The 16,262-nt window shown below is 46.1% G+C and overlaps 1 protein-coding gene across 1 annotated transcript; it reads right to left on the minus strand.

Annotated features, from left to right (window-relative positions):
• Positions 1–1,736: 1,736 nt before the first annotated feature.
• On the minus strand, positions 1,737–6,815 carry LOC138952401 (uncharacterized). The gene has a single exon (XM_070324068.1). It carries the CDS (start codon positions 6,628–6,630, stop codon positions 3,286–3,288), a length of 3,345 nt encoding a protein of 1,114 aa, XP_070180169.1. The 5' UTR covers positions 6,631–6,815; the 3' UTR covers positions 1,737–3,285.
• Between the last annotated feature and the right edge of the window lie 9,447 nt (positions 6,816–16,262).

Genomic DNA, 16,262 nt, shown 5'->3' on the forward strand with positions numbered 1-16,262 from the left:
TGACTCATTTCCTGTGTTGAGAATATCTGACGTTCTGTTCTGGTGTGCTGAAGCTTTCTATCACCCGGTACAGCCAGTGACCCAACTGCATTCTGTATACAGTTAATTGCTCATGCGCAGTGGTGGCGGAAGGGCTCACAGCTCATCATGTAGACATACAGTCCACGCCCGGCAAGCATCGCTGTGTGACACGCCAATATATATATATATATAGTGTTGTTATTTTCATGAAAAAGAATTCAAAGCAGACCTCATGTTCAAACAGTAGAACCTACACTGGTAACGACCACCCATAAAAGCTCCCCTACAATACAAACAAATTAGAAGTACAAAATTGACCTTTTCATAACGGCCACCTGTCAATATGGACAACTTTAAGTCGGTCCCTTGGGTGGTCGTTATAGGCAGGTTAAACTGTACATTTAAAAATCCCGGTGACAATGCCGAATACCTTCAATTTGATAGATGCAGGTAGTGTGTGGGTATTAAAAGGAGAAATGGTTTTTGTTTCTGTTCTTTGTTTCAGTATCCTGGATCTGTACTATGTCTAGCACCAGAGAACCGTTTTGATGAAACGACCTTTACTGAGACTGTGATCATGCTGTGCCAGAGGTTCCCTTTGTGATGAAGTGCCCTGCAGGTCAAGAACCAGACAACGGAACAGAACCGATCTCACATCTGACGCCACTTCCCGTGATTTCTATTTCCTCGCTCACTTCCGGGACAAGTCACCACCTCCGCTTTCGCTTCAGTCAGTCAGTCCTGAACCCCCCAGCAGCAAGAAAAGACCACAAGCAAGCCGATCAATTCTGCGGTCTTTTGTGTCAGCCGCGCTACCGTGGACACCCTTGTAGTGGTACAGATAAGCGTCGGTGTGTCAGGCACGCTATCGGTGAACACCCTTTCCCTCACGTTCTCTGTCGTGGTAGAAGCCTTTTACTACTTCAGCCCGGGCCCTATAAGAACGGCCGGATCTGGATGTCAGCACTATACCTGATAGCCTATTCAAACCGATTTCGGTTTTCGGTTTCCGTTCCCTTTTCACAGCCTCGACCTGGCGAGCGCGTGCGACCCCAGGTCTCGGGGCAGCTATCGTTGGTCTCGGTGTCCCCCTAGCGTCACCGAGTCTGCAAGCCGAGACCCTTGCTGGTATTGAGACATTAATGTGACCGCGGTCTCGGCGAGCCTCGCTGGCATTAAAATCCAAATACGCTCATTAATTTTGGAAATGAAGACCAGAAACTTAATCGGGGTTTGGGGAAGGAGGCACGGGCCAGACCTGATCTGGTTTGAGGAGTCTTGACTGCGTCTTAGCTATCAATGGTTATCCGGGTCGTTTCGACGGCTTGCTTGATTTTCTTCAGTGCTCGCTACGGGAGGTGACCTGACACCCCATCCAATTCCTCTGAACGATTTGAACTTTTTGTGTTTGGTCAATCAAACTCAAAGCAAACTTGCGTGCGTTGCACTTGTGCGAATTACAACATACACAATGGAGCACGTGTTTTTACAAATTCAAAACACATGCAAGCACTTGTGTACGTGACAAGCTGGGACAAAGATATACGCGCGCACACGCACACACACACATAAACACAAACACACACACACACACGCACCCACACTCGCACGCACGCACGCACGCACGCACGCGCACACACACACACGCACACACACACACATACACAGACTGTCGCGTGCATGCACGTTTGCATGTTTAGTTTTTCACACAAAAACTTTGGCCACACCACACAGCACTCACAGAACACCGATGCAAATAAATGAAAGTATTTAATAGTTCCCAGTTGGGTGAAATATGGGGGTGACGATGGATGGAACAATGGAAGGGTTAACACGAATACATGAAGATGAACATAATGAACATGAGAAAGTACACAACAGTCAAAATAATGTCAACAAACGACATACGAGACAATCAGGATAGTCAAACACAAAGCACGTACGTCATAAAGGACCTCCTCATTCCATAAATGATATCTATCGTAAGAAAGTACTTATCTACACGTTCGACGAATTCAGGGGGGGGGGGGGGGTGCGCCCTCGGGTCGACACCTGCGTCTCTGTCGCGGGGGTGAGAGAATCAGCCCAGTTAAGAGCTGTCACACGGCACACACTCTGCAGCGACGGCGCCGGTTCGATGTTGCTGCCCAACAGCAGCGTGGTTGCGCCGCTGTGACGTTACAAGATAGCCGCTCAAAACAGCGTAATGAAGCCTCGGAGAAGATCCAGAGGGGCTGCTCACACAGCAGCGTGGGGGTGACGATGCGAGAGTCCAAACTGGCTGCTCAAGCAGCAGCGTGGTGGTGCCTCCTCCATGCTGTGAAGCTAGGGTTCGCACCTTCCCGTCCGGTCTGTCTTCGACAGTAAACACTGAAAGCCTAGAAGGCCAAAGTCAATATTCTCCCCAAAAATATAAGACACGTGACTTCCTCCTCCAATAGACATCATTATTAGGGATGAGGAGGAAGCACAATGACTAAACTTTGGTTTCCTTCTACGATATAATTTACCATTATAATGATTTCCTTTTAAACCCTATGATGAACACTATTTACAACAACACAAAGACGAGACAAAACAGTACAACTGGTAACTAATGTAGGTTCCCTGTCCCCTGCCACCGGCCGCTAATTCACCTTCAGCAAAAACTGACAAAAGTCTATCCAATTAGACCAAGAAATTTGACTTACCTCACACAGGCTAATGAAAAACATCGCGCACTTTACGCAACCGACTTTAACAAAGTCCACAGTAGACGTACATTACTACTGAAAATAACTTCGAACTCAAACGACAATTCACACACGAATTTCGAAGCCGTTCGAACAAACATCTGGTCTCGGCCGAGACAGGAAAAAGAATGCCTATGAATTTCTCAGTCAGCAACCAGGTAAACGGTGAACCCTACAAATAGCGCGCAGCTTACCGTGAACGTCCCGTGCAATGCGTGCAAAGCGAGCAAGGCGCGAATCACTGAGCTAAGCCCAGCTACAGGTCTTCCCACCTTGACACAGGTACCTGTCAGCAACGCCCGACCAAGGAACCTTATAACTACATACAACTGTCCGCGACAATGCCCCCCAAGTTAAGCATAGACATCTGTCTACACGGCAAAAGTTCCCTCTTCAACGCATGCCCGACTGAGGTAGTCGGCTCCCACGTTGCGACTACCGGGAATCACCCGCACATGACAAAACAAGCAAACAAAAAGATATGCATTATTCCTGTAGCATGCACGTCAAAAATGTACAAAAACTGTGTTTCTTAGCCCCCGAAGGTGTAGATCTTAACAGTTATGCCTGTGTTCTTGAAGACTTCCTTGATCATCTCAAGGACGGCGCTCCAGTTCAGCTCGTCCAATCCACATCCGATCTGCGGCATGGCCAGGGAAGCGACATTGTTCTGCTTGCAGTGGTCCCTCATAGCTTCCATGGAGGACCGCAGCGTTTTGTAGGAGGGTTTGTGAAAGTAGCGTTTCTTGGTGATCATGTAGTAAACGTAGGAAGCACCTACCTGTAGTACAGCTACCTCTCCCACCTTCTTGTTTTGTGCTCTAAGTTGATCAACTTTTCCAAACGATTGCTTGAAGTGAACGGCAATGCCTTTTCCCATCTCAAGATCTTCACTGACGCAGTGGGCCATAGCATCATCAGGTTCACAGCTGAAAAGGTCGCCTCTGATCTCTGTTAGCTCAAACCCCACAACAGGTTGACCCTGTCGCCCTTGTCTGTCTCTGTACAACTTGAGAAGATTGGCGTGGTACAGCTTCTCACGCCCGTAGATCCGAATCCTGTAGTCTGACTCGCCCTTCTTCTCCAGAACGTCGAATGGTCCCTGCCAACACAACTGCAGCTTGTTCTTCTTCTGCGGCAGCAGCAACAAAACCCTGTCTCCAGGCTGGAACTGTCTTCGAACTGTCTTCCGGTTGAACACCTTCGCGTGTTTCTGTGCAGCAGCTGACAAATTCTGACGCGCCAGTTTGCAGGTTTCCTCAATCCGGTTCCTCAAGTCAACCACATACTCAGAAGTCGTGCGAACTTGCTCATCGACTTGCTCTTCCGTCCATAGGTTGCGAAGAACAGACATGGGTCCTCGCACTGTCCTGCCGTATAGAAGCTCAAAGGGAGAGAATCCCAGACTCTCCTGTGGAACTTCACGATAAGCGAAGAGGAGTGCAGGAATGTAGCGATCCCACTGCTTCGGTTTCTCTTGAGCAAGCTTGCGTAGCATGGTCTTGAGTGTTCCGTTGTACCGTTCCACCAATCCGTTTCCTTGCGCATGGTACGGAGTAGTCGCTAAACCCTTGATGGCCAGCAAACGCTCCACTTCTTTCATCACCTCGGACATGAACTGGGTACCACGGTCTGTCAAAATCTCTGAGGGAATTCCTACTCGAGTCCAGACTGCCCACATCGCTTCTGCAACCTTCACAGCCTCAATCGACTTCAATGGAATGGCTTCCGGGTACCGAGTAGCGTAGTCCACAAACACTAAGATGTACCGGTTACCAGACTCAGAAGCAGGGATGATGGGACCCACCAGATCGATCGCCACACGCTCGAACGGCGTATCGATGAGAGGCATCTTACCTAACGGTACCTTCTGTGGCTTATGAGAAACCTTCTGACACTGATCGCAAGACAACACAAAGCGACGTATGTCTGCGCACATACCTGGCCAAAAAAACTGCTGCCAAACTCGATCACGTGTCCTCTGGACACCCATGTGACCTCCCATAGGCGGTTCATGGGCCAACTTGATAACACCTAACCTCAACTGCTGGGGAACAACAACCTGAGTATAGACGCTACCACCACCGCGATACTCACGGTACAGAATCTTCTTCTTCCAAACAAACCCAACTTCACCGGAGTGACCAGACGTTCTGACGTCTCGGCGATCTGCCGCCTCACGACAACTCTTCAAAGTCGAATCATTCCGCTGAAGGTCATGCAACTGCTCAGGGGTGACTGTTTCTAGCCCTGGAGCAGCAACATGTAACAAAGTCGACTTCTTCCCTTCAGCGGCAGCCTGAGCACGAGTGACAACTGACACAACCTTGGACACAGCGTACACTGGAAGAACAATCGAGTCACCCAGCCGGGCGTGATTACCTACAATGAAATCAGCAACAGGTGTATCCATGACGATAGCCTCAACCTCACCAGTGTAGAAAGGACATTCAACCTGAACCTTAATCACTGGATAGCGCCTCTTGATGTCTTTCTCAGCCATAGAAACCTCAAGATCCTGTCCTGTGAACTGAGACCTGGAAACTAATGAACTCTTCACGACACAAACCTGAGATCCAGTATCACGCAACCCCTCCACTGCAACACCATCCACTACAACCAGGCATCTCGGGTCGTAGTCTTGCTGGCTACAGGGAGTACACAAAGTGGGTACACTGACGGGCGGTAAAGACTTCTCAGGACCACTATTCACCGCTCCCGTCGACTTGCTCTTCTTGGGGCAATCTCTAGCCAAATGTTTGGGGGACTCACAGATGAAACACTTCCTACCGGATGTACCAACTGAGTTATCTCCACTTTTCTGCTTTTCACCAACGCCAGCCTTTCCACCCTGATCACGATCATGCTGAAAAAACTTCTTACTGTCACGGTGTGCTTCAAAATGAATCTCAGCGGACTTAACTGCTTCGGCTAACGTCTGAGGTTTTTTCTCCTTAACGTACGCGGCCATGTCCGCGCTCAGGGTCTGCAAGAACTGTTCCAGCAAAACCAACTGTTTCAGTTCTGTGATCTCGGAAAGCTCATGCCACTTAGTCAAATTCTCTTCAATGCGAGCACCGAACTGTCTGAACGTTTCATGTTCTTTTCTCTTGCAGGTTCTGAGACGACGGCGGTAGGTTTCGGCTGTGAGCTGATAGCGGCCTAACAACGCGACCTTCAAACCGTCATAGTCGTCTGCGCTATCATCATCAAGAGTGTTGTACACTTCTACAGCCCTACCCGACAACCTAGTCGAGACCCTAGTTGCCCACGTATTTCTCTTCCACTTGTACAAGGTAGCGACTCTCTCAAACCTTTTCAACCAAGTAGCTATGTTTTCTTTGCTCTCATCAAACATCGGTATGGAAGGCCGAAAACCACGAAGGTCACTAGACCCTTCTTCACCTGAGGAATCTCCCTCATTATCAGCTCCATCCCTACTTCCTCTCTTCACCCTCTTACTTTCCGACTCTCTCTGCAGGAGTTGCATGCGAAGGTCATGCTCTTCTCTTTCCTGCCTTAGTTTTTCTTCCGCGGCTTTCTCATCAGTCTCCCGCTGAGCTTGAACATACTTAACTCGCTCATCAGTCTCTCGACGCGCTACTTCTAGCTTGTCCTGATAAGCTTTCCCTTCCAGTTCTAGCTTGTCCTGATAAGCTTTCCTTTCTAGTTCAAGTTTCTCCTTCTCTAGCTCTAGTCTAGCCTGTTCCGCATCTTCACGGGTCATTCGCTCGGCAATAAACTCAGGAATACTGGCAGATTTAACACCTAGCTCCTCAGCAAGTGAACGCCACCTAGCAATCCTATCCGAACTACTTTCCGTCCTAGACGCCATGATAGCACTATCATCAAGAACACGACCAGAACGAAGTTCCATAAACAAGAACCAACTAGCAAACGGTTAGCCAAAACATGAAAAATCAAAACAAGGCACAGCTGACCGGCAACAAGGACAGGCAACCCACAAGGCCTGATGCTAACCCTCGGGCCCCTCCAACCACCCACAGTTACCAGACAACAGCAAAAGCTAATTAACTACAGTACATCAGTGTCCAGTGTATGGGAAGTGTGGCCAACGACAAAAAATGAAGTGAATTCCTCGAATTCAAAGAGGATTCATCCTGGCAAGCTCGCCATTGTCGCGTGCATGCACGTTTGCATGTTTAGTTTTTCACACAAAAACTTTGGCCACACCACACAGCACTCACAGAACACCGATGTAAATAAATGAAAGTATTTAATAGTTCCCAGTTGGGTGAAATATGGGGGTGACGATGGATGGAACAATGGAAGGGTTAACACGAATACATGAGGATGAACATAATGAACATGAGAAAGTACACAACAGTCAAAATAATGTCAACAAACGACATACGAGACAATCAGGATAGTCAAACACAAAGCACGTACGTCATAAAGGCCCTCCTCATTCCATAAATGATATCTATCGTAAGAAAGTACTTATCTACACGTTCGACGAATTCAGGGGAGGGGGGGTGCGCCCTCGGGTCGACACCTGCGTCTCTGTCGCGGGGGTGAGAGAATCAGCCCAGTTAAGAGCTGTCACACGGCACACACTCTGCAGCGACGGCGCCGGTTCGATGTTGCTGCCCAACAGCAGCGTGGTTGCGCCGCTGTGACGTTACAAGATAGCCGCTCAAAACAGCGTAATGAAGCCTCGGAGAAGATCCAGAGGGGCTGCTCACACAGCAGCGTGGGGGTGACGATGCGAGAGTCCAAACTGGCTGCTCAAGCAGCAGCGTGGTGGTGCCTCCTCCATGCTGTGAAGCTAGGGTTCGCACCTTCCCGTCCGGTCTGTCTTCGACAGTAAACACTGAAAGCCTAGAAGGCCAAAGTCAATATTCTCCCCAAAAATATAAGACACGTGACTTCCTCCTCCAATAGACATCATTATTAGGGATGAGGAGGAAGCACAATGACTAAACTTTGGTTTCCTTCTACGATATAATTTACCATTATAATGATTTCCTTTTAAACCCTATGATGAACACTATTTACAACAACACAAAGACGAGACAAAACAGTACAACTGGTAACTAATGTAGGTTCCCTGTCCCCTGCCACCGGCCGCTAATTCACCTTCAGCAAAAACTGACAAAAGTCTATCCAATTAGACCAAGAAATTTGACTTACCTCACACAGGCTAATGAAAAACATCGCGCACTTTACGCAACCGACTTTAACAAAGTCCACAGTAGACGTACATTACTACTGAAAATAACTTCGAACTCAAACGACAATTCACACACGAATTTCGAAGCCGTTCGAACAAACATCTGGTCTCGGCCGAGACAGGAAAAAGAATGCCTATGAATTTCTCAGTCACTGCAACCAGGTAAACGGTGAACCCTACAAATAGCGCGCAGCTTACCGTGAACGTCCCGTGCAATGCGTGCAAAGCGTGCAAGGCGCGAATCACTGAGCTAAGCCCAGCTACCGGTCTTCCCACCTTGACACAGGTACCTGTCAGCAACGCCCGACCAAGGAACCTTATAACTACATACAACTGTCCGCGACACAGACACACACACACACACACACACACACACACACACACACACACACACACTGTCGTTTTTCATCTGACTGCTCCTTACCTCATCCCCATCAGCCCATCCACTCCCCCCCCCCCCCCCCCACTGATGTTCCCTTCCCACCCTTAACCCCCTCCCCCCTTCGACCCCTGTCTCGTCACCCAACTTTTTCAGTCAGGTTGTAACCTTGTATGGGGTTCCATTCCTCTGTCCTAGAACTGATCCTCATTCCTCGTACTTCGCCCTATCCTTGCTCTTGCAGGCTTATCATAGTAACCCACGCATCCCCCATAACCTTCTCTCGTTTTCTTCTTCTTCTTCTTCTTCTTCTTCTTCTTCTTCTTCGTCCATTCAGGTAGCATACGCCGATTTCGGGGGAAGCATGCTGGGTATTTTCGTATTTCTATAACCCACAGAACTCTGACATAGATTACAGGATCTTTTCCGTGCGCACTTGGTCTTGTGCTTGGGGTTCAATTTTTTGTGCCAGAACTATGAACTTGTCCTATCCTTTTTTTTTGCAGAGGTCCCCCACTAAAGCTTCCTGCCAAAAAAAGCATATTTCTCTCCTTGCCTTCATTCACAGAAGTCCCCCAGTTAACCTGTTTGACAGTGCTCTTGCTATCATTCACAGACGTCCCCCTGTAAACTTTCCAGACCTAACCACATCTCTTTTCTCGCCTTCATTCACATTATGTTCCCGAGTAAACCTTCCCGCCATTACCACATTCCTCTCCATCCCTCTCTTTACAGAGGTCCCCCCCCCCCCCCCCCCCCCCCCCCCTCTCCGAGAAGACCTTCCTCTCACAGCGTCATCCCTGCCGCCACAGAAGTCTTCCAATATCCTCGTCTCTCTCTCTCTCTCTCTCTCTCTCTCTCTCTCTCTCTCTCTCTCTCTCTCTCTCTCTCTCTCTCTCTCTCTCTCTCTCTCTCTCTCTCTCTCTCTCTCTCTCTCTCTCTCCACTCACTCATCCCGTTTTCTGAAGTCTCAGTTCCTGCAGCAGTAATCTGGCACGGGTCTCATCTCTCTCTCCGAGTGTCCTGTGCCTCTCGTGACGTGAGGACAAGACAGCGAACAGACACGGGCGATACGCTTCCGTCTCAAAGGGAAGGCCAGGGGTACAGAGGCGTCCCCTATCATCCACTGCAACACAATCATAATCCGCAACCGGCCAACCCTCCCCCCAACCAGATCTCCGTATCAAACGGTCGTGTAGGGTATGAATCGCCGCTTCGCCGGCCAGAAACCGACACCGTCTCCGAGAGATTCAAACCCCTAATCGTTCAGGCCGAGGCTTCTGCCTTTCCCCGCTGCAACCTTACACCGTAATCAGGAAATAGCAGAACCTTCCGGTAGCGCATGCGCCTTCTCGTTGTTGTGTGAGAAGGGTTAGCCAGCCTCTCTGTGTTCTGTTTTGAGTTGACCCGCAGATCTGCATTTGGTTGCGATTGAAGGAGAAAGAAGAGGATTGCAAAAGAAACGAAAAAAGAAACGAAGAAAGAAATGAAGAAAGGAAATGACATGCACTGAAGCAATTGGGCGAGAGAGGGATCTTGAGAGAGGTTTATGTGAAGATCAAACAGTGAGGATAGTATGTGAGATCAGGGGCGGATTTCAAACTCCTCCCCTCCTCTTCTTGTCTCTATATTCCCCTTACCCGAATTTGTTTTCTCATTCTGTCTTTTCTTCTCTCTCTCTCTCTCTCTCTCTCTCTCTCTCTCTCTCTCTCTCTCTCTCTCTCTCTCTCTCTCTCTCTCTCTCTCTCTCTCTCTCTCTCTCTCTCTCTCTCTCTCTCTCTCTCTCTCTCTCTCTCTCTCTCTCTCTCTCTCTCTCTCTGTCTCTCTCTCTATGTCTGTGTGTGTGTGTGTGTGTCTCTCTCTCTCTGTGTCTGTGTGTGTGTGTCTCTCTCTCTCTGTCTGTCTCTCTCTCTGTCCAGTCTCTCTCTCTCGCTCTCTCTCTCTCTCTCTCTCGCTCTCTCTCTCTCTCTCTCTCTCTCTCTCTCTCTCTCTCTCTCTCTCTCTCTCTCTCTCTCTCTCTCTCTCTCTCTCTAGTCCAGCAGGACGTGTCTCATCTCTTCAAGTCAGTCCGGGCTCATTGCATTACACACTTGCGAGAAGGGAGAAGGCTTTAGCAAAGCCCACTTTTTCAAGACTATTACGTTACAGGTGAATGTGTGATAAAGCACAGACTGTCTGTTTTGCCGAGGTTTGGATGTCGAGAGTTTCTGTGGGCTGGGTACAAAAACAAACAGAGCTAAGCAAACGCTGGGCCGAAGTGCAACACCAGATATGGAGATTAAGAAACCATGAATCACAAAGGCTGGTCCCTCCATTGGCTTTGAAAGAAGTCATCGGATCCCCCTACCTATGTGCTAAGCGGCCTTGGGGATGTCGTCATCAAAGGGTCACCTGAAGGGGTCACTCTCTGTCCACAAGAATGTCGAGCAGCAAGGCGGTTGACCTCAACGTATAGGTGTCAACTGTATTTACAAGTTGGAGAAATATATCGTACTCTCTACACTACAGCAAGCGGTTGACCTCAACGTATAGGTGTCAACTGTATTTACAAGTTGGAGAAATATATCGTACTCTCTACACTACAGCAAGGCGGTTGACCTCTACGTATAGGTGTCAACTGTATTTACAAGTTGGAGAAATATATCGTACTCTCTACACTACAGCAAGGCGGTTGACCTCAACGTATAGGTGTCAACTGTATTTACAAGTTGGAGAAATATATCGTACTCTCTACACTACAGCAAGGCGGTTGACCTCAACGTATAGGTGTCAACTGTATTTACAAGTTGGAGAAATATATCGTACTCTCTACACTACAGCAAGCGGTATTGATCCCCTCACTTCAAAGTCAATTCTGTACAACAATTCTTGTTTGGAGTTAAACAATTAATGACTGTGCAGTGTCAAGAAGACAAAACATAGTTATTTCCAAGTTCTCTTACGCATGCATGGAGCTTTCATTTCCCACGCCTATACATAGACAAGCTGATGTACATGTAAGTGCATGTCAGAGAGTACATCATAAACCGCTCAATGAGTTCAAAATCCTTGAGCCATTTTTTATAAAGGCTGTTGTAGTAGGAGAATACGCTTGAAAACTGTAATCATATAATCAGTTGCTTAATAAAGGAATACATTGACGAATGAATTAATTGTGTAATCGATAGGACGAATACAAAGAATATTTTCATCTGAAACCATCTTTGTTTTACGAAAGGAGCCGAATGCCGTAAAGATGGTGCCAGGGAGCGACAGAGAGATTGAGAGTGAGAGAGAGATTGAGAGTGAGAGAGAGAGAGAGAGAGAGAGAGAGAGAGAGAGAGAGAGAGAGAGAGAGAGAGAGAGAGAGAGAGAGAGAGAGAGAATACAAATACGAATGTTTAATTGTGGTGAGGTCAAGCCTCTTCACAAGGGAAGGGGGGATATGACCATACAACATTTTGCGACAACATTATGTGTAAGCAGGAACCGATGTAACGAAACCGAACAGTCCGCGCCATGAGTACCACAGCACTTAATCCACATTGCATTGCATTCATATGTAGTATTACAGTCATGACAGTTCGCGTAACACAATAGATGTTTTCCCCATATCATGCCACGCTCAGCCAAAACAGTCCAGGTAAGGCCAAATAAAATATTTTGTCATCATTTTCACGAGTTATCATTCACAAGCACCTGGGAAATAAAGCTCATGTTCCCCGGGGAATAAATCCCCGGTTACCATAGTTGCAGGAAGCCCTATTACATGGATAATCAAAAGCAAACCCAATAGAAACGCTCGAGGATTCTTCGGCTCTTTTCATTGGCGTTTCCCCAGACCTAAACAGACGACAAGACACTGCTTTGCAAAGTTCCAAAAACCAACTGGCAAACTGGCAAAAGTAAACAAAAAAAGCAAAACTACTTCAATAAATTCGTCACAAACAAATGAAACCTACCGATATGTTATGTCTTCTTACAAAGTCATGGAGTGCGTGTATCTTTCTGTGAGAAGAAACGAACGTCAAGTTCAAGTCAAACCAATTGACCCCTGACACACACATTTTGACCCGTGCACAAGACGTTGTATCGATAAACGAAGCACAAATAAGAAATAATGATAAAAGCAAAGAAAGTAGCAACAAGATATGCAAACATCTTACAAAGCCGAGCAAGCAGATTGACAGGTCTAATGAAAAACAAAGAGGTACTGAGTCGGAAACAAGATCGCGATTCTTTCCTTCGTTGCACGACGCAAATCTTCTGTGACCTTTGACTCAACGTAGCTTCCACATTCGATTACTAAGCTTAATACTCACAACTGAAAGCCGAGGGAGTGGAATACCGAGATGAACAAACCATCCTCAAACCTGATATATTCATCCCAACATTTTATGAACTCAAAAATACAGAAAGTTGCTTTCACACGCCAGCTTTGATTGACAGTGGTTATCCACACGGAACTCGTGTGGTTATCAGCACGGAACCCGTGTTTCAAAGCATGGCTCCCTGTGTTGATTGTTATCTTATTTTCTCACTACCAAAATGATGACAAAAACGATGTTTGGTGGTTTGTTGTCAGACCAGCTTTTTTTGTCGGTCCTCGGGGGGCATATCGACTTTTGTTTCATATTCATTGACCGCGGCCTTCGGCCTTGGTCAATCAATATGAAACAAAAGACGATATGCTCCCCCTCGGACGACAAAAAAGCTGGTCTGTCAACAACCCATCAAACATCTTATAATGTTGGTTTAGGGTAACGTGACCAAAAAAGATAGGGTCGGTAAGTCTTTTTTCCCCCCTTCTTTTTCTTCTTCTTAAATCTAGTCGATTTTAACGGAGGTTTACTTCCCTTAGTCTCGGTATGGTTTGCAAAAAGTGCCAAAAGTTGGTGTGTTTTTTTAGAAATGAGAAAAAAGTTTAAGGGTCGGCGGGAAAAAATAGGGTCGGTCGGGTTACCCTAAACGAACATATTTTTGTATTTGGCCTAATGTCGCACGAGTGGAGCCACGACGAGCAACTTACCCTGTGCCACATCCAGCTCATCTGTGTACTGCTCAATCCCTCCATACCTCGATTGAAGACGAACGTCGAAGTTGTAGTCCTTAGTGATGAACCAGCGTGACTGTGGTGTGTTTTAGCTCCAGATCGTACACACACACACACACACAAAATCGATTGATTGGCAGAGAGAGCGCGAGAGAGAGAGAGAGCGAGAGAGAGAGAGAGAGAGAGAGGGAGAGAGAGAGAGAGAGAGAGAGAGAGAGAGAGAGAGAGAGAGAGAGAGAGAGAGATTGGAACAAATATAAGAGGCAGGCGGAAGGAGAGACGAAGAGTGAAGATGATACAAGCTGAAAGGCAGGATAACAAGGCGGAAATCAATAAAAAGCGCCAAACAGCAAAAACAGAAAAGAAACGAAAACATTCTACCGCTCCTCGTGTACTCTTTCCTCAATTTTCTATCTCGCGATCTCTTTACTTATCAACACCCGGTCTTTTTGCTGCTTCTATTTGTTGCCTTTATCACACCTTCTTTCGCTAAACCCATAAACTTTCACCTCAGACCCTCTCCCTCCAATCTTGCGCCGCCATATTTACGCCCCGTGGTGATAAAGGTTATCTCCCACAAAGAAGAGCTCGCGGGCAAAGAGAGACAACTCCTCACGGTTGCAGATAGGCGAGGAGGGATGGAATGACCCACGCTTCGCGCGGCTCAACATCTGTGCGCAGCGGAAAATTGATAACAGTGTTAAAAAAGAAATCTGCTAGATAGTTACCAGTGATAAATTTGTGGTGATTTATTTAGTGTTTGGGGGGGGTGCTTCTTGTGAGTTTAGTTTTAGAACCCACATACAGTGCTCGAAATGAACGGGACGTCCACAGTGCAAGACCCAAACTACTGCTGTTAGGTGTGTTTTTCTCTGTCCATTCTTCTAATGTATCTTGCATTTGTAAGCATAAGGCAGAACTTTTTTCGTTTCGTTTTAAATGAAACTGTACATTTTGATTTGTCGATTGTTTGCCACATAATGCTCATATTGATTACCTCCCTTTCAGGTTTTAGTGATAAAAAATATAATATCTCCGCAGCTCTGTTGTCTGTGAATCTGTAGACATATAATTATGTACATTTGGCTGGGGGTGTAGGGGGCTGGTAAGTGGGGGTTGGGGGGGTGTTGTCTCAGTTCGGCGTCGACTTGTTTGCTTTTTGTTGTTTTTGTTTTTGTTCTATCACTGTTGTCAGAGAAAATCCTGGTGATCGTTTTGAAGCTTTAAAGTAAATCTGCGATTTTTCTCAGTTGAACTCGTAAAAGTTGCACCGTTTCAGGAGAGAGAAAAACAACCGTGTGACAAATATGACAAAACTGACCTTTTCTCTCAACTCATCACACCCCCATAATGCTCCTCGCATTTCCGGTTTTCAGTTCAGGGGGAGGAAATAGTAATTGCCATCAGGTAGCTTCATCGGCGCCATATTGAATCGACGGGATCTGATGAAACGAACGATAACAGACAAGCGAAAACAGCTCCCAACCCTTTTTCTCGTATAAAAGGCACAGTCCTTCCAGTGAAATCCTAACTGCTAAGGCCAAACAAAAATATATGTTGGTTTAGGGTAACGTGACCAAAAAGGATAGGGTCGGTAGGTCGGTTTTTCTTTCTGTTTTTTTCTTTTTTCATTTTTTATTTTACATATAATTTAGTCGATTTTAAAGGAGGTTACTTCTCTTAATCTCGGTATGGTTCGCAAAATGTGCCAACAGTTTTTACATTTAGTCAAGTTTTGACTAAATGTATTAACATAGAGGGGGAATCGAGACGAGGGTCGTGTGGTGTATGTGTATGTGTATGTGTGTGTGTGTGTGCGTGTGTGTGTGTGTAGAGCGATTCAGAGTAAACTACTGGACCGATATTTATGAAATTTGACATGAGAGTTCCTGGGTATGATATCCCCGGATTTTTTTTCATTTTTTCGATAAATGTCTTTGATGACGTCATATCCGGCTTTTTGTAAAAGTTGAGGCGGCACTGTCACACCCTCATTTTTCAATCAAATTGATTGAAATTTTGGCCAAGCAATCTTTGACGAAGGCCGGACTTCGGTATTGCATTTCAGCTTGGTGGCTTAAAAATTAATTAATGACTTTGGTCATTACAAATCTGAAAATTGTAAAAAAAAAAATTTTTTATAAAACGATCCAAATTTACGTTCATCTTATTCTTCATCATTTTCTGATTCCAAAAACATATAAATATGTTATATTTGGATTAAAAACAAGCTCTGAAAATTAAAAAAATTAAAAATTATGATCAAAATTAAATTGTCGAAATCAATTTAAAAATCTTATTCCTTGTCGGTTCCTGATTCAAAAAACATATAGATATGATATGTTTGGATTAAAAACACGCTCAGAAAGTTAAAACGAAGAGAGGTACAGTAAAGCGTGCTAGCTTATATGAAGCACAGCGCAACCGCTACCACGCCAAACAGGCTCGTCACTTTCACTGCCTTTTGCACTAGCGGCGGACTACGTTCAATTTCATTCTGTGAGTTCCACAGCTTGACTAAATGTAGTAATTTCGCCTTACGCGACTTGTGGGTTTTTTTTTAGAAATGAGAAAAAAAAAGTGTTACGGTCGGCGGGAAAAAATAGGGTCGGTCGGGTTACCCTAAACCAACATATATTTTTGTTTGGCCTAACGTTCCAAAATTAGAAAATTCCAAAATGATGTGTATCATTAATGTATGCCTGTCTGTCCACTTAAAATACCATTTTGGTCGAAGAACAGTGAATGTAACGGGTTTTTGGGGTCATAAATTAAACGTTCCAATACCATTCTTGGTGTTGTTTTCCCTTCCTGCTGCTCTCTATCTCAGCTTTGCCCCGGAGTGTACACGGGATAAAGCAACCACCCCTCCGCCTGGACACATACCAACAATTAACATCCTGA

Source organism: Littorina saxatilis, linkage group LG17 (assembly GCF_037325665.1).
Source record: "Littorina saxatilis isolate snail1 linkage group LG17, US_GU_Lsax_2.0, whole genome shotgun sequence".
Taxonomy (NCBI): domain Eukaryota; kingdom Metazoa; phylum Mollusca; class Gastropoda; order Littorinimorpha; family Littorinidae; genus Littorina; species Littorina saxatilis.

What these genes read in the sequence shown, in the direction of transcription:
- LOC138952401 (XM_070324068.1), bottom strand. Translation starts at nt 6,630, where the DNA reads ATGGAACTTCGTTCTGGTCGTGTTCTTGATGATAGTGCTATCATGGCG.